This window comes from Nesoenas mayeri (genome assembly GCF_963082525.1).
Source record: "Nesoenas mayeri genome assembly, chromosome: 3".
Classification (NCBI taxonomy): domain Eukaryota; kingdom Metazoa; phylum Chordata; class Aves; order Columbiformes; family Columbidae; genus Nesoenas; species Nesoenas mayeri.
Genome location: NC_137544.1, coordinates 102,592,746 through 102,620,211, shown reverse-complemented (window position 1 = coordinate 102,620,211; position 27,466 = coordinate 102,592,746). Strand labels below are relative to the sequence as shown.

Sequence of the window (27,466 nt, the reverse complement as noted above, 5' to 3'; positions counted from 1 at the left end):
TGTCCTTTAAACACCTCCAGGGATGGTGACTCTGCCACTTCCGTGGGCAGCCTGTTCCAGTGCCTGATAACCCCTTCTGTGAAGAAATTTTTCCTAATATCCAATCTGACCCTGCATGGGTGCAACTCAAGGCCATTTCCTCTCATCCTATCACTTGTTACTTGGGAGAAGAGCCTCCACGTTACAACTTCCTTTCAGGTAGTTGTAGACAGTGATAAGGTCTCCCCTCAGGCTCCTTTTCTCCAGGCTGAACAGCCCCAGTTCCCTCAGCCGCTCCGCATCAGACTTGTGCTCCAGACCCCTCACCAGCTTCGTTGCCCTTTTCTGAACTCTCTCCAGCACCTCGATGTCTTTCCTGTAGTGAGGGGCCCAAAATTGAACACAGGGTTCAAGGTGGGGCCTCAGCAGTGCTGAGTACAGTGACGCAATCACTTCTCTAGTCCTGCTCGCCACACTATTCCTGATACAAGCCAGGATGCTGTTGGCCTTTTTGGGTACCTGGGCACACTGCTGGCTCATGTTCAGCTGCTGTCAATCAACACCCCATGGTCCTTTTCTGCCAGGCAGCTTTCCAGCCACTCTTCCCCGAGCCTGTAGCACTGCCTGGGGTTGTTGTGACCCAAGTGCAGGACGCGGCACTTGGCCTCGTTGAACCTCATACAACTGACCTCAGCCCAACGATTCAGCCAGTCTAGATCCCTCTGTATGGCCTTCCTACCCTCCAGCAGACCAACACTCCCACCCAACTTAGTGACATCTGCAGACTTACTGAGGGTGCACTCAATCCCCTCATCCACATTAAAGAGATTAAACAGGACTGTCCCCAATACTGAGCCTTGGGGAACATCTCTCGTGACCAGACACCAACTGTATTTGACTCCATTAAACAACTCTTTAGGCCCAGCTATCTGGTCAGTTCTTGATCCAACACAGAGTGCACCCATCCAGGTCGTGAGCTGCCAGCTTCTCCAGGAGAATATTGTGGGTTGTAGTTTCAAAGGCCTCACTGAAGTCTAAGTACACAACATCCACAGCCTTTCCCTCATCACAGAATCCCAGAATGTCAGAGATTGGAAGGGACCTCGAAAGATCATCCAGTCCAGTCCCCTCACCGGAGGAGAAACACCTAGATGAGGTTACACAGGAAGGTGTCCAGGTAGGTTTTGAATGTCTCCAGAGAGGGAGACTCCACAGCTTCCCTGGGCAGCCTGTTCCAGCTCTGGCACCCTCACTGAGAAGAAGTTTTTTCTCATATTTAAGTAGAACCTCCTGTGTTCCAGTTCGTATCCATTCCCCCTTGTTCTATCATTGGTTATCACCAAGAAGAGCCTGGCTCCATCCTTGTGACACTCACACTTTATATATTTATAAACATGAGTGAGGTCACCCCTCAGTCTCCTCTTCTCCAGGCTAAAGAGACCCAGCTCCCTCAGCCTTTCCTCATACGGGAGATGCTCCACTCCCTTCATCATCAGTCTACTAGTTGGATCACCTTATCAGAGAAGGAGATCAGGTTGGTCAGACAGGACCTGCCTTTCATAAACCCATGCTGACTGGGCATGATTTCCTGGTTGTCCTGTATGCGCTGTGTGATGGCACTCAGGATGATCTGCTCCATGACCTTCCCTGGCACTGAGGTCAGACTGACAGGTCTGTAATTCCCTAGATCCTCCTTCCAGCCATTCTTGTAGATGGGCATCACATTTGCCAGTTTCCAGTCAACTGGGACCTCCCCAGTTAGCCAGGATTGCTGATAGATAATGGAAAGTGGCTTGGTGAGCACCTCCGTCAGCTCCCCCAGCACCCTTGGATGGATCCCATCTGGCCCCATATACTTGTGTGTGTCCAAGTGGGGTAGCAACTTAAAATCCTGTAATAGTAGATCAGGTTCTGTGTGTTTTGCGGGCTGTTTATGTTCACAAGTAAAGCAAAAATATATTTGTTAGTGGTTCAGCAGTTGTCTTCAGCCACAAAGGCTTTGTAGCACATTCCAGAAAGGTTCCATCATTTATATTATAATTGTATTACATTTTTAAGAGATATCATGAAAATTCTTTGGTACGCAGATGCTACTTGGAAGGGGAAAGCCTTTGGAGTATCTAGAAACATTTATAGGATGATAGATTAGATCTCAGAGTTTAACTTGCAAAAGAAAAGGAATGTCTATTTCTTGCTATGAAATATTTGCCTGTAGTTACTCATTGGGCTTATTTTTTAATAGCAGTTTTAAGAGGGAGGTAGAATTTTTTGAGGTTAAACAGTCTTTGAGTGGACTCCAAGTTTTCCCATGTTTAGACTTGATTTTTTTAAAAAAAAGTTTAAATAATTGAAACTATTCTGTATCTGGGGATTTACTACTAAAAGCATCCATGTTTCTAATACTGAATAATGCTTCAAATTATTATTTGCTTCTGATAAATCTGAGCACAAAATGTTTGCTTTACTGCTAATTTTTGCCTCAGTGGTTGAAACACATGATCTATGTGTAGAAAACAGGTGTATCCCAGTATGAGAATTTCCCGTTTCCATTACAGAAATCCTTGCAGGCATCTTAATATGCCTAAGTTGATTAAGCTGATGAGCATTCTCCACTGGATAATTTTTTTTGAAGGCCATGATGAAACTAGAAGCCATCAGACTTAACTAATTACTATTAAAAAGAAAAAAGGAAAAAAAAAGGGAGGGGGGAGGGAGGAAGGAGAAAAAAACAAAACCAAACCAAAACATCTGCAATGGCACCTGTTCGCTACCATGACTGAGTTTCTGGAGAACAGGACTGTATATGCATGTATAAGAATGGCTTGGCAATATATTTTATTCCCAAAAGGCAACAGAGTTTGTGGAATCCTTAGTGTGATGTCAGTGACAAATCAGATGAAAAACGCTGGAAGGTTCACGTGCTTTCTGTAAGCGCTGCTGCATATTTTAGTTTGTGTGCAAGCCAGGCAAATCCTTAGCAGTGGGAAACTGATGATGGTGTTGCTCCAGAAAAACCAGGCATGTGATGGAAGCCTTCTGTGGGCCTTCAGCTTTTAGTTTTATTCTTACTAGGGAACAGCATCCTCACCTCACTTTTTTTTTTTTTCTTTTAAATTTAAATTTACATAGAAAACTTTGATCTGGAGATGTCTTATTTTCAAGGAAGAATCCTGCACTCTCTGACTTTTTGATTGCACTGACAAGAGTTGATTTGTTAGTCAAGATAACTGGTCATATCAATATACTTTGTTGTTCAGTATAGTTCTGGGTTGGGCTTAGTTTCATTGTATATCAAGGAGTCAACTAGGAAAATAGTCTCTTGAAGAAACTGTATTCCTGGTAAGGATGTTTTTGCAGTTCAAATGGGGTACAAAAAACGCCCACAATTCCCTGTGAATATAATTAACACTAACCTAAGGAAATACGGTGTTTGCCTTTTCTCCTTATTTTGTCCTAAATATATTTGCAGTCATTTCCATGGGCTATATGGGAATTCACTTAAGAAAGTGATAACAAAAAGGTAACAAATGTCTACTACCAGTGGAGAAAAGCCAGTAGTGTTTAGAAAACATCCACCTTTTAAAAATGCTGAATTACAAATCTCCTCAAGTGTTTATCAGGCCCCTGAACTAGCAGCTCTTATGCATGTGCTCACCTCTCAGCAGAAGCCTTGGCGTGTTCATATTCAATAATTTTCATTGCATTTTTATACTTTAATTAAAGAAGTTGCTTAAAACTGAATTTCTATCCTCTCAGTTCTCTCTTAGGAATTCTACTGCTCCCATATCTTATTTTGGTAAGAGTCAAGAATGTTTTTTTGATGATGCTTTTGATTTATTTTTTCGTTTTTGTTTTGTCTTGTTTTTTTTGTCTTGAATTGTTCTCCTAGATTGATTCAGTTGAGAATTTTACATTGTCTAATACTCCATCACGGGATGAAGATAGCAAGTCTCATCTCCATTCAAGATCACGGTCTCCTTCTACAGCTAGTGAGATTGAACCAATTGAGGTACTTCAGTGTTGACAAATTTTTGTCTTTTTTTTTTAAGGAGTAACAGTTTCACTCATAAAAATTGCTATTGCAAGTATTTTGTTTAGAATTAAGCTCACTCCTCTACAGAGAGATTGTTTAGGACCATGAAATAGCTTTCTGGACTAGTGGTGAACTGCATTTTGGGGAGTGTTGCATTTCCTTTCACATATGGTTAATTAATTAGGGATGGGAACTATGTTGAATTAATTATTAGATACGGTCTCTCTTCATAACATATCCTCAGTTGTGAATATTTAAGAAATGTTGGCACAAAGTTAATGTTATACTGTAGTTTGTAAGAGCACGTTTTGGAGTCCTGCTGAAAGTCTTGTCAGTACATAATATTAGTCAGACTCTAAAACTATGATTATGTATTCCCTTTCCTTGTTAAAAAATATAACTCTCTGATTATTTTAAATTAGAAAAGATTCAATCAAAGATAATACAAAGTTATTTTTTATGTTTAAGAGATGAAGCTTGCACATCATTTTGCTGAGAAATAAGATTTGATTTTATGAGTCTTTTCCTCTGTTTGGTTTCATTGTTTGTATGTTTGGGGATGGGGTGGGTGGGATGTTCTAGTCTTTTTACTTTTTTCAGGCTATCTTTGATAGTACACATTTGATGTCTTATTGATCCTTTGGGGACTATGTTCAGGTTACAGATCATCCTCCCCGTTCAATTCACACACCAACCATGAGGACAGCATATATTGGATCGGGACTCTCCGCACCAAAGGTATTCAGTCAAGTGTTCACACTTTATATATAGTAAGGGAAAAAACACCACTCCTGGGCAACAGCTTCAGGAGAATTGTTTATCACAGTAATCTTAGCAGAACTGACTAGAAGCGTTGTTTATATGCAAGCTGGTTGCTTTCAAAAATTTAAAACCACTCATATTATGTGGTGTGACCAGTTGTCCTAGACGTTCCACTGTAGCACCACGCAGGCATTTGATTATAGGAAAAACGGTAGGTTGGACATTAGAAAGAGTTAAATGAACCAGAACACATGGAAAGGAAAAGAGACTTCCTAGAAAGAGGAGTTTTTCCAACCTTCCTTTATCCTCTGCATAGAATAAAGCTGATGTCACTGTGGGCCAGTCTCAGATGAGCACATCTTTGTGCTAATTACATGCTTGTTTTTGAGGAAAGGCAAAGCGTGAGCCAAAAATGAAACCATAGATATGCCTTTTTTGTAAACAATGTAGAGTGAGCGCCACAGCCAGCACTGCAGCACTGGGCTGGGAGAAGGAATTCCAGTTTTTCTGGCTTTTTACTTGCATAGACACTGACTTTACATCAGTCGTTGAAATTAATTTGATGTTGGCCAAATAAGTCCATCAGTGTACGCTCATTCACAGTGAATTGCGGATATTCAAGAAAATAAGGAATAAGATACAAACTATTAAAGGAAAAACTTTCACATAAAAGTTTCAGAAGTACCTCAATGGCTTAGGAATCTTCTGTATATTTAAAAAAATGATGTTTTTTCTCCAACTAATCAATGAAGTAAGTCTTTATAATGGATCTGGTTCTCTGCTTTGATAAATTGCGAAGTAGCAAAATACTTTCTTTGTGTAAAGGAAGGCTAAAAAGTTTGAGCAGACAGTGCTCTGTTGGCAGTGTCCTAGTAGATCAATTAAAAAAAAAATCCATAAGTGCACTTGGAATCATGTGAAACACATTTTACTGTGCACATCATTTCATTTTTACAGATATTATACTCAGTGAGTGATGATTTGCTTTCTAATTTATTATGTTCCCTAACCTTCTTACTGTATGATTGGATCAGTTTATAAAGAGTATTTTTTCTGTGCAAATTTCAAAACAAGACATCCATCTGTAGACAGAAAGCTGCCATTGTAACAGTAAAACTTTCATTAAATATGGATGAAGTTTGAGCCCTTAGCAGTGATATCTTATGCTGGGAAAAACAAAAAAGCAAATAAAATTTTAATATACCTACTCCTTAAAGGAGTCTGCATAATTTTCTTATTTCAGGTTACATACGTTATCCAGGTTGTGTGGACAGGCTTGCGCTTACCCTGTGCTTTATCCTTTCTCCACCTACCAGTTGCTGCTTCGCTAGGAGATTTTTTAGAAAAGCGAAGCAGCTTCCTGGATATTACATAAGGCTGTTGATGAATCATACTGCCACATTACATAGTCATTTAGCCTTGATATCATAGCATCAGCACTGCCATCCTTGAGGGGAGAGAGAGAATTAAAACACTTACTCACGTAGTCTGTGCTCCCAAGAACTAACGAGAAGCCCTTTCAAAATTAACTTCATCTATACTCGTGCTTTTAAATTTGGTGTTCTGAGAATTGCTTATGCCTGACACTATAAAATTGAACTCTGTCATGCTTTCTGGCATAAAAATTAGGATTTTGAAAAAGTCTGATATTTTGCTTTGAACTAAGGCAATGTTTCTTACAGAGGGGCATTGAATTTGTAGCTTGGAAGATGCTGTGGTGGGTTGACCTTGACTGACCACCAAGTCCCTACCAAGCACATACAAACACAAGATCAACTTCTAGTGTGTAACAGAGTACTTTTGGCAACTTTCCTATCTGCAATGGAAGCGAACTCGTGTTCTGAGACAAGGTCCAGTTTCCATGGTTTCATTTACAGAGGATGATTTAAATGATAAATAACAAGCACGGATAAGGAATTTTTTTCAGCCCATGTGTTGGGGTTCAGATCTCATTTCAGTAAACACGAATGAGCTAACTTATTAAATGTACCTATGCACTCTTATGTCTGTGAAAAAAAACAGCAAACACCATTCTTCCTAAGTGTCACAGATACTAACATCATTGTCTGCTTGTTTCACAGCCTAAAGCCCACCAGTTTGTAGTGAAATCATTTAATACACCAACAAAATGCAATCAATGCACTTCTCTGATGGTCGGTTTAATACGACAGGGCTGTACTTGTGAAGGTAAGCACTTGGGAAAGCAGGAAATGCGCACTGAAGTTCTTACAGACACAAATTGTGTGATAATGTGGGATTCTACTGTTTGTATTTTAAATAACAGAATATAATCTTGGGCTTCAGTCTTTCAGCAGTAGGAGCCAAGTGCTTTGAAGAGCTTGCGTAACAGATTACTTCGTTATCTGGGGACATACTTATTCCAGTTGGTGGTAAAAGAGCTTAGTTCAGTTTACTTAAAATAGCAATAAGGGGCCACAGTCAGTGGTCAAGTATGATGACAGCAGCTTTGCTTTCTGATTTAGGGCAAAATGTCAGACAGCTTTGACATTCACTACCAATTTTGCTTCTTTCCAGGACTAATTTATCCTAGGTTTATATGTTCATAGAACGTCACTCATATTTTAGAGGAGCTTCCAGCTTTTTGTTTACTAGCAGAGTTGGGCCAAGAGGAAATCATAGAGATTATCTCAGTGTGAGCTTCTAGTTAGGCTCTTTCTTACCTGGATGAAAACAAGCTATATATCCGTACATCTCTGAAAATGAGAAAATCAGAATTTAGAATAGATAGAAGCATGAACTGCTGCTGTACTCACACTTAAACTTCTGTCTCAGTATAGCACAGTTCAGTTAAACTATTCAATTGTTGGTCAAAAAAGTCGGTGTCATATTATAGCTTTTGCACTGCACAAGAAGTAACCATCAAATCTTGGTTTTTTTCTCTCCATCCAAGTATGTGGATTCTCTTGCCACGTGACCTGTGCAGACAAGGCTCCTGCAGTGTGTCCGATCCCTCCCGAACAGACCAAGGGACCTTTGGGAATAGATCCACAGAAAGGCATAGGAACAGCTTATGAAGGACATGTCCGAGTAGGTATCAGGTAGCTGCATTTGGGACACATATATTAAATGTGTTGCTTTCCAGAGCTGTAATTAGACTCTAACTGGGGCTTCAGGTGGGATGGCTTCAATTTTACCTTAAGGTAACAGCTTGGAAACTGAGAACTAAATTTTTACAAAGCAGCTCTTAGCATTTTCAGCAGTAATTCTCTCTCCATCTCTGTCAGCCATCGTGCTTTATGTTGGTCTTGAATAGTCCATCTCTAGAGATCAGATCATCCTTGAGGGCCTGTGAGTTTTTGAGTCTTTCTGTTAATGCTAGTACTGTTTAGGGTCATTGGTGTGAATACTTGTACATAAATACTAAAAAAATTACTCGGCATAGTTTTGGCTGTATTCCTGTTGACCAACTGGAGATGGGTTTCTTTCTCTATGTTTGTCTATATGGCTTTGAAGGAGTTTGTGAAATAAGAACAGAGAATCCGGTGCTATGAATTTTTCAAATAATCTATTGTGTTGTCTGTATGGCCATGTTTGATGCTTTCACTGTGCCCATGCTATTGCTTATGTTGCTTAGTGTTATTTGTGCATGAAAACTTGTCAGCCTAGGTGAGAGAATTTTGTTTTGTTTTGTTTTTTTTACTGTTGGTTTGATTTTTGATTGCATGCAAATTTACAGAGAGTTGATCAGAATTTATTTTGCTAAAGGTACCAAAACCAGCTGGAGTAAAGAAAGGTTGGCAGAGAGCACTGGCAGTGATCTGTGATTTTAAACTGTTCCTATATGATGTAGCAGAAGGAAAAGCATCCCAGCCCAGCGTGATAGTGAGTCAGGTCATAGACATGAGGTAAGCTGTTTGGTGCTGAGTGGGAGCTTTTCAGAGGCATTGGGAGGTTGGGGTTTTTTCTGCGCTTTGTGAAACCAGTAAGCAAGCTCCAGAGCTTTTATGAAACATTGTAATCTTTGAGAGCCTCTAATTTTCCAGAAGAAAGCAGTATTTTCAGTTAGCCTGAACTCCACTTGCATGTTCATATGTGGCAATTTGAACTGCCATTACTACTTCATGTGCCAAAATGCATCTGTTCAGTTGCATAGAAGATTGGGAATGAATAAAGAAGAAAAATACATTATTTTGGGGTTGAATAGAGTTTTGAAAGATGGGCAAAAATTTGTTGTAGCATAAAATTAATACAATTTTTGATCCATAAGGGCTAAATAGTTTGCTCCCACTGTCTTCTGTATTACTGAAATACTACCAGCTTCACTGAAGGTTGAGAATATTTGACAAATCGACCAAGTAAGGGTCACCTCTGAACTAGCTTAGTTTATCCAGGAAGTCTCAAACCGCTGTAGTGGTTTGTCCCTCTCCCAGTGAGTTTGGATTTTTATGAAAGAGTTGGAGAGGTGTTCTTGGTTCAGTCTTATTTTTTAAGTGTTTTAAAGGTTTTAATTTAAACAGACAATACACAGATACTCTGAATAGATGTATCTCCATCAACATTTTCCATAAATTAATTAACATCGTGTTTGTGAGTGTCACTTGCAGATAAAAGAGGAAAGGATAGTTTTAAAAATTCGATCTTAGTGCTGTCTTATTGTGTCCTTCACAAAACAAAGCCATTGGTACTATGTAAAAATAAATAAAAAACATACAGCTTTTACTCTCTCTAATTCTTTTCCAATAATGTTTGTGGTTTCCATAAGGGACGAAGAATTTTCAGTGAGTTCTGTCTTGGCCTCCGATGTCATCCATGCAAATCGAAAAGATATCCCCTGTATTTTCAGGGTAAGTGTTACATTGAACCTGGTAACCGAGAAGTAGAGGGTTTCACAGTGGGTTGTACAGTGTCCAGTCACTGACAGCTTGCTAGTATTGAATTTCCTTTGCACGTTCTGGCTGCATGGTATCCATGACAGCTGCAGCAGTGCATAAGGATCTGTACATATATAATTTTCATTATAAAAATAGCACTTGAACATCTAGACAAGCTCTAATTTCCCCTTTATGTGGGTTTTATTTTTTTTTAACCTTTATAATAAGATTTACTTTTCTCCTGTTGGTCATGTTGAATTCTTTTGTTATGACTTTTGACATTTTCCTTTCCTAAAATTGCCTTCTGCTTCTCAGTTTAATTTGTTCTGTTATTCCTGAAGTCTTTATTTTATAGATTTTCATTGTTTATATACATTGAATCTCTGAAAACTCCTATTCATCAGGTAGTCGGTATAGAAATGGAGTGTAAAATAGTCATCAAAATTTATGTCTGTTATCTGGTATCAGGATTTTGCCATCGTTGACTTTTTCTAATATTCTTATTTTTACTAGATATTCCATTGGATCTTTGACTGCAATGAAATATCTTTGGTGTCTTATTAATTACCCTATAATTTCTTTACTGTACCATTGCACTTCTTGTTTTTCTGGCTTTCAGACTGCTCATTGCTCTACATGCTGAGATGAGATAAACCTACAAAAGGGGCTTTCATTTTTGTCTATAAAAGCTGTACCAAATACAGGAAAACAGTCATGGATCATTCTTCCATAAAGACCATTCCTATTGCATTAAGTTATTAACAAAAACTATTGGTCTTTAAAAAAGTACAGAATACTTTGTAAGAAATACTTTTAATTATAAAATTGCTGTGAGAAATAGATTGCTATCTCATTTAGGGCAGACATTTCCAAATTATAGAATAAGTACAAATGCATTTAGAATAAAGCCACAGTTTTCTCAGTTCTTTGCTCAGTTACTCACATCTACAGATTTTTCTGCTGTGGGTTCTTGATTGTGATAGAGTATTTTGTATTAACTATGGGTAAATTTTTGCATTCTTAGTTCAGACAGCTAATTAAAAGGGTACTTACAGGCATCTGATATCCTTGTAAAAAATGATCACGATTAATTTTTTAATTGCTTACCACTTAAAATAAATGTTTTATGATTTTCCAGGTCACAGCTTCCCAGCTCTCTGCATCCAGTAATAAGTGTTCAATCCTGATTCTAGCAGATGGTGAGAATGAGAAAAGCAAGTGGGTAGGTGTGCTCAATGAGTTGCACAGGATCTTGAAGAAGAACAAACTCAAAGACCGCTCAGTCTATGTTCCCAAGGAAGCTTATGACAGCACCTTGCCCCTCATCAAAACAACACAGTCAGCAGCAATCATAGGTATGAAATGAATAAGAAGAAAGCTCTACAAAAAATGCATAGGCTAAAAGCATGCTTTTTTTTGCAAAATCATTAAATGGCTTTATCTACTGTATAGAGAGTAGTATGTTGTAGTAGTATGTTTTCCCATACTGAAATGTGCTTGGGTTTGAGAGAAGTGCACTGCACTACCCAGTACTTTTGTCAGATCTTTAAGAATATTCACTTGTATTCGTAATTATGAGGAATTTTGACTGAGAATTGGACATGAGTCTTTTGTTATTCTGTAAACATAATTCCATGACTGGGCAAAACTATAGAACAGACATAAATCACTGACTTAACAAAATCTGCATGTGGGACCAGAGAAAAAACATGAGAGAAAAAAAATAATTTAGTAATTTTAAATGCTACTGCATAAAATATGTTCAATTCTGATTATTTAAATATGATATTATATTTATTTAAGAATTGGTAGTCCACTTAAGTTCTCTGAATGGCTTTTTAGAAATGACGTTTCTTTATGTTACTTCTACAAGCAGGAGAAATGGGGAAAAACTTGTTTTTCTCAGAAATTTTAAAGATTGGGAGGTTAGCAGTGGTTTTTTGTTACATGAATGTGTTGGGTTTGGCTTCATATTTGTTTATTTCAAGATATTAAAAAACTGTCTCTGTTAATCAGATTACTGTTGTTGAAGAAGTATTTCCAAAGAAAGATATATATATGTATTTTTTTCCCCCCTTTAATATCACAGACCATGAAAGAATAGCTCTGGGGAATGAAGAAGGGTTATTTGTTGTGCATGTCACCAAAGACGGTAAGAGATTAGGAACTGGTAGTAATTTCCTTAATATTAAATAACCTGAATATGAATTTGTAACATTTTTTTCTCTTTCAATATCGTCTGGTTTCATTTTTTGTAATTTAATGTATTATCAGTTGGACAGCCCCATATGAGAACTGGTAACCAATAAGGTGTTCTGTGGGCTTTTTGGTTTGGGTGTCCTTTCCAGTGACAAAGATTGAGCATCTGAAATGCAGAGAAAGGTTTAGTTCTCCTGTTTGCAGCAGGCTCAATATGGAATTCAGACCAAGTCACTCAGGGCTTTGTCCAGTTGGGTCTTGAAAACCCCCAAGGATGGAGGTTCTGCACTCTCTGTGGGCTGCCTATTGCAAAGCCTATTTATTCTTAAAATGAAGCATTTTCTTTGTGTGTCCAGCTGGAACCTCCCCTGTTTCAATTTGTGACCGTGTAGCCTGTTCTCATACCATCCACCTCAGTAAAGAGCCTGGCTTGATCTTTTCTGTAACCTCCTCCTTGGAATTGAGATGAAAACTTACATTCAGCGTTGTAAAGAAATGTAATGACAGATGCCCAAGTTAATTCAACAAGCAACATATTTAGTTGTGTGTTGCAGTTCTTTGATGATTTTCCTTTATTCAGTAGTTGTGTGGTTCAAAACCATTTTTTGAAATGAACGCTTAGATAATACAACAGTTGTTATTGCATTGGATGTGCTTCTCCTTTTTTCTGATGATGAAAAACCAAAGATCTATCCAGCATTGCCACATCTGGTAGCATTAAAATACAAGTTTTAATTCTGTACTTTTTAATATTGCAGGGAAGCAATAAAGGGGATTTCTTGTGATTATTTCATAGTTTAACTGTACAAATATATATGTTTTAATCAATTCACACTTCAACAATATTTACTTGGACTTTGGGGGGTTTTTGTTTGGTTTTTTTTTAGAGATAATCCGAGTTGGTGACAATAAGAAGGTTCATCAGATTGAGCTAATCCCAAGCGAACAGCTCATTGCAGTAATCTCAGGACGAAACCGGCACGTGCGGCTTTTCCCTATGGCCGCTCTGGATGGAAGGGAGACTGAGTTTTATAAGCTGGCAGAGACAAAAGGCTGTCAGTCAATAGTTTCTGGACACGTGCGCCACGGAGCTCTTACCTGCCTGTGTGTAGCTATGAAAAGGCAGGTCCTCTGTTATGAACTAAATCAGAGTAAGACGCGTCACAAAAAGATCAAGGAGATCCAGGTCCAGGGGAATGTCCAGTGGATGTCAATCTTCAGTGACCGTCTTTGCGTGGGCTACCAGTCAGGTTTCTTAAAATACCCCCTTCATGGAGAAGGCAGCCCATACAGTCTGCTCCATCCAGATGACCACACGCTATCATTTGTCTCGCAGCAGCCAACTGACGCCATCTGTGCAGTCGAAATCTCAAATAAAGAATACCTGCTGTGTTTTAGCAGCGTAGGGGTTTACGTTGACTGCCAGGGCCGAAGATCTAGACAACAAGAATTGATGTGGCCCGCAACTCCATCTTCCTGCTGTAAGTGTCTCAGTGTACTTGCTGTTATACATTGAAGTGATCACTGCTTGTATTAATATCCACAGGAGGTTAAGTTCAGGGATAATTACCTGACAGGTAAATGGATGCTCTCAGCTTCTCTCAACATTTTTAATCTAGTCAGAGGGTTTAATCCTGACTTTATTTATGCTAGTTTTGACTGCTCTGTCACTGAGCTATACTGCCATAGCACAAAGAGGAATCAAGGGTCAGGATTTCTAACTCTCATGTCCAGTTTCTAAACACATGGTCTGATCTCTAAAACTGCCAAGAGCCTCAGCTCCTACAGAGCCTTCACTGGCACTGAGACTGGACATTTGATTCTACTTCGGCTCAGCATTTTGATTCAAGCTTCCTTGATGTTCACAGTCATCAAGATCTGGTAGTTCGACTTGTTTTTCTCTAATGGTGACTATTCCTACTTTATGGGTTTTTTCTCCTTTTCTTACTCATTCATTCTCTCTTCCTCAGGAGTTTTTTGCTGACACTCTTCTGATTCATCTCCTCTCTTTACTTTTTTTTTTTTTAAGCAATTTTTAAGTTTTCCCTCCTCACTTCCAAATACAATGTATGGCAGGCAGTATAAAAAATATATTTCATAACCTTAAATGAAAAATACTGTAATTTTTCAAGATTTCAGTTTCCAGCAAGAATTGTGTTAAACGTTTATTGCATATTTTTTCAAAGCTGAGGCTTTATCTTTGTGACAGTTGGAGGAAAAAGTAAAACTGCAGTGCCTGTCATCTTCTTTTTAATCTCCTTCTGGATGCAGATAAAGATAAGCCAAATTTGTCCTTGGGGTATCTGTGAATGAGCCCAGTCTTCTGCTGATTTTTAAAGCAGTCTGTGACAGCAGCGCAGTCACACTGCAGAGGAGTGGAGCATTTCACCACGTCTGAGTGAAGCCCCTTCCGAATGTGGAAGGAGCAAGTTTTACAGGCTGTAATGTCACTTCTGGTTTTTAAGCGAGAGTGTGATTATTACAGTGCACTCTGATAATGAATGAATCAAAACAAAAGGTTTTGAGATAGATTGAAAACCAGGTATTTTCGCATGTAGTTCATCTATATGGTCATTGATATTTGTGAAATTTTGATTGCTTTAAATGAAGTGACTTGATGTGATTCCAGTTCAGAACGGAGGTATGTTTTATAGCAGAAACTGTTACATTTCAACACGAATTGGATGCTCTTGTTAGTCTTGGCAGACCATGGCAGTCTTGTTGCTGACATGGAAATACTGAATTCTCCTTTAGAAGTGGTCCCAGCGGAACAAATTTCATCCTGGGGAAATGTGCCAGATAAGTAGCACAAGAATTTTTACAATCCAGAAAATAAGAGAATTAAACCTAGAAGGAAACATGAAGATTTTTATGACCGTGTCATGGAGCCTAGTTCCAACTGGTGTTCATTTAGTACCTACTCCAAAGACTAAGAGCTCGGTTCATTCAGATGACAGTTATTAAAAAACAATATATTTTCCTACCACATCATTTACAAAATATAAGCTCTTAGAAACAGGGCTTTTAGAAGAAAGATGATGTTGAACCACATCAGTGTTTGGCAAAGTAAACTGTAATCCCTTGTAGTTCAAAAAGTATAGTTTGATTCTGCAAAGTTAAAAGAAACGTCATGGAGGTTTTGCTTTTCGGTGGCGCTGGTTTGCCTTCAGAATAAATTTCTTGATGAGTTAAAAGACATTTTGCAAAGATTGTTGTTGGATTGTGGGATTTTTTATTTAATAAATATGGTTAAACCATGAGAAATGGTATATTTTGAGACATGTCTAAAAGCACGTGACACTGTACCTAATAATTCCCTCTCAGGTTACAATGCGCCATACCTCTCTGTGTACAGTGAAAATGCAATTGATATCTTTGACGTGAACTCCATGGAGTGGATTCAGACTATTCCTCTCAAAAAGGTAACTTACTGTTTCAGTATCAGTTAAAGAATATATCTAGACTCAGTATTGCTTTGCTGCAGTCATATTGGGTTTTTTAAGCACATTAAAACTGCTCATTTAAAAACAATCAAACTAAAAGAGCTACTGCCAAGAAACCAGTGCTTTTTGTTCAAAGTATAAGATGTGAAATGTGTTTTGCATGTGGTTTCAGTGTTTTAGACGAATGGTTGGTCTGGAACATACTCATATGTTGGACTTGCTGATATTATTTTAGAGAGCAGCTTCTTGGTGTCAGTTGTATTGGGCTTCACTGGGAATGATTGCATCTGTGTTATTGCCAAAGGATGGTGGATGTCAAACAGGTGGATAATTAAACAGGTTTGCAAAAAATCGATCTATCTGCTGCCGCCTGAGAACAGTGTTAGGCGATAGGGTTAGAACATTTTGGTTCAACCAGTACAAATACTAAAACACGAGGATGATGTCAGGTTTGGATAACTTACCAAAAGGAAGAAGTTTTTGAAAACTGACACTTCCTTGGTATTTAGGAACTTTCTTCTCAGCTATATTTGGAAAGAAAAAGTAGAAGTGGGGTTTTTTTCCCCAGTTTAGACTGACTTCAACTTTGTATTAGTGTCAACATATTTTCTTTAGGTGTCATAGAATTACAAGAAATTATTCTTGTGGTCTTGTGTTAGTTATTCAGTCTCCCTGCATATCAATTTCCCACATGTCGGATGCAGACCAGGACACTACAGCAATACTGTAAGGGTAGATAATGCAAAGATAAATGTGCTCAGCTGTTAACCATCTGAAGGAGAGTAGAAGAATCTGGTCTTTTAGATGAAATTTCCTTTTCTCCTTTTGATATCCAAACGAAAACTGTTTAAATTATTAAACAGTTGGAGCATTTTTTTTCCTATACAGCAGAATGTGATTTAGCACTTTGATTAATATTTGGTTCAAGACTGCCCATGTAATGAATGAAGCTACTTTCAACAAACAAGAATTGCTACATCTCAGAGACTCAAAAATGGCAGTTTATTATGGAGAGTTTTGTTTCTAACTCTAGTTGCAGATTCAGAGAGTGGAATGCTTCTTTCATTTTTGAAGTTGGAAATTACAGATACCAGTAGGTTTCGGCAAGCTGTATATACTCTTATCAAGTTATAAAGCATAATTGTGACATGATACTAGCACAGAATAAAAGCACAGCTTATTGCTCTGTGCATCTTGTAGGCAAAATTGAATTGTTGCATGAACTAGACTTCTGACATAACTATTTATTTAGGTATTGGGAGGAATAGTGTTAACCCTATGTCTTTAAGTGGACCTTTAGGCAACTCCCTCTATACTCATTCTCCAAACAGAAGTTTCAAATCTAAAATTGTTTTGGTAACTTTAATGACTGACTTGTTGTTATTCTTGAGAGCAGGAATGTGTTACTGGTGATAGGAGATGCTGCTCCCTCCAGCCTGCAGATCTTCTGTGGAGCTGGCTCTGCTCTGGCCAGTTACACTGTTCAGCTCCCGAGTGCTCCTTTTCTACAGTTTATAATATACCTTGGAGCAGCTTTCAGAATAAGATGCACTCTACTAATGTGAGTTATTACTGTCACAAGGACTGATTTTCCTTGTTTCAGGTACGACCCTTGAATACAGAAGGATCACTAAACCTTTTAGGCCTGGAGACAGTTAGATTAATATATTTCAAAAACAAAATGGCAGGTAAGTAAAGAGAAGCCAATTTTCATTGTGCAAATTTTTGTTTAGAAAGAGCATTTGTTTTGGCCTCAATCTGTGCATTGTAGACAGTGATCTCTCGAATGTACGTGTGCTTGTTAATTTTGGAGAAAGGAAAAGCTTATAGGTTCCAAAGTGATTGCAATGATGTCTGCTAGGCAGCTGCTCTGAACTTTTTTTTCCCTTTTGAATATTTAACGAAGGCTTGAATGAAAACTGGAAAATAGAAAATAGAATGACTAGACGTTCCCTCCAAATCTGGGGTCACCTGCCAGGACACTATCTAAAAATGCCTGCACAATTAAGGTCCTTTTGACCTTGTTTTCTTTTCAAAGCCCATTTCATAAGCATGCTCCTGAGTAAATTTCCTTAACCTTTTGTTTAACCTCCTAGATGGAGAGGGGGTGTGCTTTGATTTAACACTCAAAAGCTTTTTTTAAACAACTATTCTGAAAATAGTAAGAATAGACACTGTAGAAACATATATATTCCTGTTGGCAGTATCTCAAGCAAATCGGTAGAAGAGGAATGACAGTGGTAGAGAGGAGCAACGTGGTGGGAGTATGTAGAAAGAATTTTCAAGTCTAATAAAGATTCAACATTAAAAGTAGAGCAGAAGAGGAAAAAAAAACTGGAGAGCATAAGGATCGGAAGTAAGGCTGATGGTTTGTTCCTGTACGCTTCTCACTGTTTCAGAAAAGGTTGCCAAACAGTCAAATATCCTCCGGGTGTACCGCTTTAGCTCGAGGAAAATACTTGCAGACTTCTACTTGCCTAGTAGATCCCACAGTTAATGTAATATCCAGTTGATCTTAAGGAAAGAAGAGATTTCAGTTGCGTACAAAACTGTTTTGGCAGTAGGTGTTGGGTATGTTCAAGCTTATTAAGTGTAACTTTAGTCTCCATATATATAAAACAAGACAGAGCAGCTGCAGCATTCATTCAAAGTAACGCTCCTATTGTATGATAATCTCTGCTATACATTTCATGTATTTATTAAAGATGTCTTGGCCAGACACACACATGTGGAAAAAATCTTCCCTTTTCCCACAGTTGCACCAAAATACACCAGTGCTCAAACATTTCCAAAGGAGCAGTCTCTTTTGAGCAGGGACTGAATGAAAAAGAATCTTGCATTGAATTTCCAGACAACTGGCAAAACAAGACTGTTCTAGTGATTTTCAGTGAAAACTGCCAAAGAAAGTTTGATATAAAGGATGGAGATCCTTTCCTGCCCACCTCAATGTTTTGTTTGAAAGAATTAATCAGTAGTGTTTTGGGAACATAGTTATGGCAGCTTGTACGTGAAGAAAGGTTAAGTCTGTTGCTCTATAACAGAGTAGGTAGACCAAGAAAATCCATAAACCAAGGAGCATTTGTTCAGGTTTCATGGGAAATGGGTGGTGTCCAACACTAGCAAGAGCAGAGAAAATGTCCTTGAATTTAAATGCCATTAATACCTAATGACTTGTCCCTCTGGATCATCATATTTATATTGATTGCAGAGGGCGATGAACTGGTAGTTCCTGAGACATCAGATAACAGCCGGAAGCAAATGGTTCGAAACATCAACAACAAGCGCCGCTATTCATTCAGAGTACCAGAGGAGGAGAGGATGCAGCAGAGGAGGTCGGTATTCAACATGTACTTGTCCTCTGTACATGCCTGTAGGCCCTGAAGGACAGCGACTGATGCCAATGCCGTACTTCATTTGTTGCTTTCTGGAATGCCGCTCAGATGTTTGTGTCTCTTCACAACCGCCTTAATCCTCAATGTTTAATTTCTGGTAATACCAGTTTGTACATGGATATGCACTGGATACACAAGTATTAAATACTTCAAATTAATTATGTCAAACAGCTGTAATTTGGAATGCATGTCTCAATACTGTATATAGGTACATAGGTGTACACATATACTGTATATATAAAGATCTGTAATAAATGCTTTGCAAAAGGAGATTACATTGGTAACTATGCATATGGATTAATTATTAATACTTTTAGACTCTGGTTCTGCTTTTCTTTCTGAAGGCAATTCCACCTTCGCAGTATTCCAAGGCATCTGCTTTTTTGATTTATAAATTCAACTACATAAACATTCTATAAATCTCAGAAAACTCGCCTCTTCAGAGAACATAGGACTTCAGGATGTGTTTCTAATAGAAGTCTTTAACAGGTCACAAATACTTCCCTTAAATGGCAATAAAAATAGATCTGCACTACTCACAGTGTTCACAGAGGATGTTACTGACCATTTGCTGTCACTCACTAAAGATGCCCTGCTGCTGTGCTAAGCTACACCCCAAGAACTGAGCAGTTCAGTTTTTCTAACTACCAACATCTTCCAACAATGGTTGGCTCCCAGCTTTCCTTTCCTTTTGCCTCTAAGAAGTGTAACAGCTGTGTACAGTGGAGATAAAATTCCAGGTCTTGCCTATTTGGAGCTGATTGCAGTTTGGTCTTTTAAAATTTCATTTATTCTGAGTTCTGAAATGCATCTTTGCCCTTTTGAAGAGCTTTTAATTCTGACCACAGACTGAGAAAGGTACTGCAGTATTATTTTAATTCTATTTTCATATTTTGTACTTCATTTTCATCTCCACTTTATAATGCATCACAAATGAGTTCTGCTTTTCCTCATCTTACAGAGCTTTTTATCAGCTCATACTGGTTGTATATTCTTTGAATGTCAGTAACTATTGGGTGTGGGCAAACAGCATTCTTTTCTTCTGGCCCCATTCCCTCTTTTCAAGCTGGAAGCTTGTCCATGCCAGTGCTGATAGCAAGGGTTTATCACTGTTAGCATGGTTAAATAGTTATTTTCCGTTTAAAATAAGCTGATAATCAAAGCTGTACATGTTCTATAAATGTCCATCCTCGCCTGGAACGAAATACCCAAACAAAGTATTTTCTCTTCCAGGGAGATGCTACGCGATCCGGAAATGAGAAATAAATTAATTTCTAACCCAACTAATTTTAACCACATAGCACATATGGGTCCAGGAGATGGTATACAGATTCTCAAAGACCTTCCAATGGTAAGTACAAAACTACATGTGAGAGTGACTGACTGCAACAGAGGCTGCAAATAGGTGAAAGACAAATACAATTTTAAATTTGTATTCAGTGTGTTGATGTATTTCATATCAGGAGCAGTGTAACTAGAGGATATGAGCTGAAGATGCTCTGCTATATGTGATAAAATTTAAACAAAGAGGATGACACTTGAGCATCAATGGGAGGAGGAAGAGTGGCCAGCTCCTCCTGAGTTTTAAGGCAGGTTGGCCTTTCAGTGTTAATGATATTTTTTACAACCGATATGCAGGGATAAAATTAAGAGGATTTGGACCTGTGTTCTTTGTGCGAGTGGAAAGAGAAATTCCTTTCTCTGTGAACTGTCATTCAATTCCTTTCTTCTCTTCTCACGTTTAGCTCCAACTTAGCATCTCTCTTCACAGTCTCTTTCCCTCAGACAGTGGAACTGTGGCAGTTTAAGGGTGTGGTGCCCCAGTTTCTTTCCATGCCAGAGATGCTATGTTTCACTTTCTCTCCAGTTCAACTAGTCTCAATGAAACAGAACTTCTTACATAAAAACTAACATTTTAAGTTGAAAAACTGAAAAAAGAATCATATAATAGCACACACCCATTCCTTTCCACAAAACCTTATGCAGGCAGTGTTCACCTGGAAGTTACTGAGATTTTTAATGAGCTGAAGACCAGTTAATATTTTGTTCATAAGAGGGTATCATACTGCTTGCTTCAAGCTACATTGAGCATCTCATTTGTGTATTCTGTATTGTTTTCTAAACTTGTCCACAATGACACAGATGTAATTCAGAAGATGCTAATTAGCACTGTAAGAAAGATCAAATAATATGATATATCAAACAGATGACATGAGTACCACCATAAGACATAGGTGTTAGTACTGTCTGAAATGTGAAATTAGTGCTTTCTGAAATGATCATCATTATTATATGGAGTTTGTGCAGAAGTAGCTGCTCAAATTGTGATTTTCAGATGCTGAGAAGCCCAAAGGAAACAATAGTAAGACTAGAAAATAAAGCGTGCCATGCAGTGGCACCAGTTTAGGAGCATAGCCTCTGGTCTCTAGATACTCATTTTATCTCTCTCATGTAGCAAATGATACTCTTATGTTACACTTGACTGTAAAATCTGCACATTGTAACTGAGCCCTTCCAGCACTGTGTTTTCCTTAGATGAGAATATGCAAAGAAGGGAAAGTATTTACTTGTACACTCTGAGAAACCTCTCAATAACAAATATATGCAGTGTAATTGAGCAAAAAACAACATCGTGTGCGTGTGTTTATCAATGAATAAAAAATAAAGGAGCCGATTCTAGAAGACACGTGACAAACCCAAGGGAAGTTGGCAGGTAGTGTTTATCTTACCTAGATGTGAATATAGACATGTCTAATGTTAAACAAAGAACATTTATTTCAGGGCAGGATATAGATCAGAATGTTTTTCCACTTTTCCATTTCTGGTGGGTTCTCTGAAATATTTCTGGCTCTACTCAAGCACAGAAAATAATCTGCTACTGCTAAAGTTAGGGCAAAAGACATTCCATTTCACACCATGAAAAGTTCATGGGAATCAAAAGCTGCAAGGTTTCTTCATCATGCCCTAAATCTGGCAAGTATGAAATGAGGAATGATTTTATCCACAGAAGGGACTTTTCTAGACTTACACGGATTAATATTTCTTCAGCTACGTCATCTCTAAATGACTTTGATCTTAAAATTCATTGTAATTACGCAAGTCTTGTATTAGCTCAAAAGTCATATTTGAAGTTAGGGCTGGTACTTTGCTTCTAACCAATCAGTATGATGTTTTGAAAGAAATTAGTCAGTCTCTTTCTGTACTTAAAAGTGATGAGAAGACATGTGTACAATATAGAATTTATTGCCACACTTGTTCCATGGCTGCAGCTTCTTTCTAAATTTACTATTAAAACCTCACTTTTTGCAAGTAGGTATCAGTCTTAATCCTGGGAGATGTCACTGCAGATAAAGCAAATTTGACATGTATTTTTCCAGCAGCTCCTCGCAATATCATACTATATTTGTATTCCTCACTTAACGGGTACAGAATTGCTTCAATCTCAGGACTTGAAAGTGTGTGAATTTGAAAACGTAAGGTGAGATTAGGAAATAACTGTTGTGTCGAGCTACTTCAGTCCAGGCAGCCTTGTCTTTTCCAGCAGCTTCCTGTAAGGTATTTGGCTGGACTGAGTTTTCATTTAGTCTGTTCCAAATTACCTGCTTTCTTTCTTACGCACAAATGTACAAAGAAGGAGTTGTATGTGCATATGATTATATGCATTTAGTCTAATGTTTTATTTGAAAGATAAATTTAGAATTAAAAGAGAGGATGGAAATGGAGGATGTTTCCTGGAGAATCAGTACACAAGGTAAAGAATACTCATCCAAACCTGTGTACAGTTCATCTCTAATGGTGGTTTCTTTTACAAGGGCTTGGAATTATTTCATACCTTGTTCCAAAAAGGTGAATAGCTATTTTTTTTGTGCTTCTTGGCATGTGTGGTAGTTTTGCAGCTGGAACATCTTACTCATATTTTTAAATAGATTAGTATGTTTCAGAAGAAAAAGTATTTGTTTTTAGAGAGCTATGGGAAAGACTGCAGCATTTCACTTTGTGAGTGCCCATTTCTGTTTATGAACACAAATGATAAAATAGATTTTTGCATTTAAAGAGGGCTACCGCTAGGGGGAACAAGTAGTGCAAGGCTGATAGTTTCCTCAAATTCTCTTCATCCAACTATTTTAGGTGATATTGCTTCTTTTTTAGTGGATACTGGAATGCAGAAAGTGTATAAAAGAATGGACTGGGCTTTTCCATTTGCAATTTCTTGCAAATTATTAGAGCAATTTCAAACTTTACCTTATCTACTGATACAAATTTGTTCATTCAGCATGAGCTGCATGTGCTATGTAGACAGAAGGCTCCTTAGTAATAAATAGGTTTTAATAGAGAATAGATAATTTAATCTCTGCGTTGGATTAAATTGTTACAAACTAAATAGCCAGCTCAGCCTAGCTTTTATCTAGCATCCATGGATGAACTTTATAAAGCAAATGACTATTTTTTAATAAATATCTTTATTTATGAATATATACAGGGTGTTTCAAAAAGATGGACCCAATTTGAAATCACTATATCTCTGCAACCACGAACCATGCATGAATGAAACTCTCACCACTAGAAAGGGCAAGGCATAGAGTTTCAAGGGATTACCGCTAGATAACTCATTAATCCATTCGTAAATGTTTGTGTAACATGTTACCATCTTGAAATATACTGCTTTGAAATTGGGTCCATCTTTTTGAAATACTCTGTACGTGTTCACTTCATATACGCAATCTGTATAAAATCAAAATGTATCTCTGCACTCCCACTAACCTGGCTCTGCTGCCTTTTTCAGGGGAAATGGCAAAAGTTGAACAAAGTGCAGAATTAGATGTGGTAGCGGTGGCCCTTGCATGGGTGGGCAGGAGGGGACAGACATTGTTTATGTGTCCCCTGGCATAGCTGCCTGCTGGATGCAGAGCCAGGGGGAGCTTGCTTCCTCTCTGCCCTCTCCTGCTCTTAATGATAGCTTATAAAAGACCCACTTTAGAGCGTTCAATTTGTATTGTAAATGTACAAAATGAAAATTGGAAAAAGTGGAATGTTTTAAACTCTATCAGGCTATTTGGTGTGTTGTAAACAAAACAGATGCTTATGTATGTGCGACACATCTGTCTGCGTGGGATTGCCCTTGCTGAGGCAGCCACGTGAGGGGGAAAGATGCTTTCTCTGTGCATTGTTTATGAGGTCTTGCTATGCAACAGGCACATGGCGTGAACAGTGAGATATGTTCATGGCAAATTGCAGTCTGTTCACCTGGTCCCACGTTGTTCTCTCCATGAACAGGCACCCTTGACTCCCGTATAGTCCTGTGTTTGGGCAGGCACGGACATGCCCAAGGCTCAGAGTGAGATCACCTTTAACAGAGAAAATATTACAGGTTATCAGACAATTATAAATTTGCACCCTTCTTTTCTTCCTGGTGAGCAGTCACTCAGGGGTCTGGCTTTGACAAACAAGTTTGTGGGCTGCAACACAACAGAAACCTGAAGTGCTTGTTTGCTATTAAAAGAGCTGTAATCAGTACATATTTGTATTTTATTGATGTGGATACTAGAACTGGGTCATTGTCTTGTTTTGTACACTTTAGAATCGTGCCTGTTAGTATATCCCCAAACTTATTTATTTACATGTTTTTCTTCCCTAGCAGCCTGTCACCAATTAACTGGCCTTACAGTCTGGCCTCCCTTCTGCCCTCTTGTCCCTTGAAGCCACTTTATCGTGGATGCTCCTTTGTAGTGAAGATCTGAAATCTGGAACTGCACTTACTGCAGCACAGACCACCTCTCTGTGTACATCAGATGTACAGGATTGATTTTGCTTTCATATTCTGCATGCCTAAGTATTTCATATACAAAAGCTAGTCTTGACTGCCATTATATTTGAACATTATGCTTCAGTTTGACCTCATTATACATAAGCCATTATACCTTCATTCTAGATGATGTGTGAAACTTTGCTTGTTTCAGATGAGAAACTTTCAGAGTAAATGGATACTTACTCAGATTTGGGCTTCTTTAAAGAAAGTGGGAACCTCATGCATGCAGCTAATGGTGGAGTCCATGGAGGAAGTTCCATGGAGGACCGTTTTTAAAATGTTGCCGTATTGTGGCTTTCTCACATCCATGAATGCTAGCTAAATATTTTAATGGTCTGCAGTTGGCCTACCCTCTGCTTTTGAGCTTCTCATTTTAGATGTTGCCTTTTCTCCCTTACTGGCTTTCAGGAATGTAGCTGGCTTTGCTGCCAGGTCTCTGTTGTGAGCAGATAACTCGGCAAAGTCTGCTTCCATGGACCATTCTTGGAATGGAATGGTGGCTTCTTGTACTGATATTTAGATGCCACTAAACTTACTAATGACAGTTTAATGTATATTGTGTCTTATATGCCATAATGTGGTAATTGATATTTTGGTTAACGTGCGAAGCCTCATAATAATTGTGTTTAGGGGGGAAAAAAAAAAAAGTTGTATTTCACCAGCTGAACTGAAGAGAACAGTAATAATAATGTTTGATAATATGTATTGCGATGTGACTTAATGTTCTTCCAAACTTTAATACGTTCCACATACAAAAAGTAGTGCCTTAGGTTTAGCGGAGGGGTAAGCTATATTTTTACCATATTTTATTTTTTTAAGTCCTAACATTTCTAACGTTACTCAGATCTGTTTTAAGGTGATGAAATCAGTTGGGCAAGGGGAAGAGAAAATTAGAAGTTAGAAATTAGACAAGGTGTTCTGATTTGCTGGTGGCCGTTGGGCAAACCACCCCCTCGCAGGCTGCCCTGCTGGACATATACAGATGGCACAGGGAGGAAGACGGAGCCTTGAAATGTTCCCCCATTAAACCTCAATTTAGATGACTTTAAATTACAAGAGCACTTGTGTCAGCACATGCTGTAGAGATTAATTAGAAACTGTTTCTGTTTAATTTGTGGGATTATTTCTCCCCTCTCTTTCTTTACATCACGCTCTGGGAGCACATTGCTCCGTTGACCTATTAAAAACATTTTAATTTCCCAAGACTTTTGCACCTTATCTGCTGAGGGACTAGTCTGCTGCAGCACAGAGAGGGCAGAGCGAAGTCTCTGGATGACTAAAGCGCTGTGGGGATTCAGTGAGTGAGTAGAAGGACAGAAGCCTTGGGTCGTCTGTCTGTCTGCAGCGTAGTAAATTTTCCCAGTTGTCTGACACTAACCAGCTCCTTCCCACCCAACCTGTGTCCCTATCCTGTCAAAACACTGTTCCCTCCCGTTAGAAATACTCTGTGTTTGTTGTACGGGTGATATTTAATTTTAATGGAATCGCTAAAATGCATGAATAACAGAAGGAAATCTCTTACGATCTTTAACTGTTGTGTATTCTCATCTTTTCTTCTCCCCACACCATCTCACCTGTGTTCACCTTCCTTTGTTTGTGTTATGTCTATTTTAGATTGTAAGCTCCTCAAGGCAGGGAACTGATGCTTCTTGACTGTCTGTAAAGCACCTTTTACAACTGTGGTGCTCTTTGAAATATCAAATAATAATTAATAAATATTAGAATCGATTCCCAATGAGTTAAAAGTTTTATTTGTTTTTAATGTTTTAGCAACAGCAAGGGCAGCAGGCCCGTATGACACCACGTAAGGAAGGTGCTCGGAGGACTGGGGGTGACAATGTAAGAACCTATGTGTTGGTGGGCAAGCAGGGTTGCTGTTTGGCTCTCTGTCAATATCTGACTGCTCTTGCCGACTGCTGTTGCCAATGTAACCTGTACAACCATCCTTCATTGCTTTCTCTCTCTGTTGTCTTTGATAGCAGCGTTCCCCTTATCAGTTCCCTCATCACCATCACTCCCGTCTGATCTCCTCTCCGAGCAACTTTGAGCACATCTACCACATGACTGTTAATTCAGCCGAAAAATTCCTCTCTTACGATTCCATAAACCCTGCATTTTCCCCGCCTCCGCGCTCTGTCCTCGGTACTCCAGACTTAATGACTCTGAGGGTATGAACGGCTGAGTCAGGTGTTCACTCTACTAACACTGTGTGGTTTTCCTTTTGCCTGGCTATTAACATGGGAGAAAAACCCTTGTGAGCAGTTTCTTTGATTTTCTGCCATCACCTGTGGTCTTTTTGCAGTTCTGACGTGCCAAGAAACAGATACTTCATTGCTTTAGAAAAAAGGGAAGAAGTAAATGACAACCGGGCTGAACCTTTAGCTATGAGAATAGCGTTTTTAATCACCAGGAAGGATGTGGGAATTTCGAATGACAAGTTCTCTGTTCCACGGGGTTCATACTTGGCAATCAGCGGCAGGATGCTGTGTATCAGGTCACATTAGGAAAAGGTTCTGGATTCTGTCTGTGTTGGACCAATCTTTCAAATTGTTTGTTCATGATGAAGTCATGGGGTGTACAAGAATTTTCACACAGTACTGTACATAGATTGAGAGAGAGACAGGTTGTGCCTCAGCTTCTAGGTTAAGGTAAACAAGTGAAGTTAGAGTATGTACAAGCAAGACCAGAATTTAAAGATGGTTACTTGCCGATGTAGATCCTCTTAATCCTGGTAAGCAGAGGCTGAGGTAATATACTGTTGTGTAGACATCCTTCCAGCTGGAATGTAAACTGGAAGGGTGGAAGTGGTCTTGTCTTTTTTTGTTGTATTGTGCATCCTAGTCTGACTAGGTGGGGGTCGCTGGGTCCTATGGTCACACAAGCCATCCTAAAACAGGTACACACATAAGTGCTGTGCATTGTAACTGTGTGCTGTGCTGTGGCCTGCAGTTCTCCTGGGGACAGGTTCGCAGGTAAATCAGAAATAAACTGTGAGGCAGAGGTGTGTGTCGGTGGTTGGT

The 27,466-nt window shown here is 38.7% G+C and overlaps 1 protein-coding gene across 2 annotated transcripts in view; it reads left to right on the top strand.

Annotated features, from left to right (window-relative positions):
- CDC42BPA (CDC42 binding protein kinase alpha) overlaps nt 1–27,466 on the top strand; it is a gene marked incomplete at its 3' end in the record, with an annotated part of 191,382 nt that overhangs the window by 155,930 nt on the left and 7,986 nt on the right. For both annotated transcript variants that reach the window (XM_080341777.1, XM_080341778.1), the window contains 14 exons: nt 3,869–3,988; nt 4,670–4,750; nt 6,856–6,961; nt 7,686–7,822; nt 8,501–8,640; nt 9,498–9,579; nt 10,745–10,961; nt 11,696–11,758; nt 12,693–13,286; nt 15,130–15,227; nt 16,852–16,936; nt 18,457–18,580; nt 19,874–19,991; nt 26,426–26,614. In XM_080341777.1, coding sequence (XP_080197903.1) covers nt 3,869–3,988; nt 4,670–4,750; nt 6,856–6,961; nt 7,686–7,822; nt 8,501–8,640; nt 9,498–9,579; nt 10,745–10,961; nt 11,696–11,758; nt 12,693–13,286; nt 15,130–15,227; nt 16,852–16,936; nt 18,457–18,580; nt 19,874–19,991; nt 26,426–26,614 — 2,154 coding nt within the window. The remainder of the gene's footprint in view (nt 1–3,868; nt 3,989–4,669; nt 4,751–6,855; nt 6,962–7,685; nt 7,823–8,500; nt 8,641–9,497; nt 9,580–10,744; nt 10,962–11,695; nt 11,759–12,692; nt 13,287–15,129; nt 15,228–16,851; nt 16,937–18,456; nt 18,581–19,873; nt 19,992–26,425; nt 26,615–27,466) is intronic.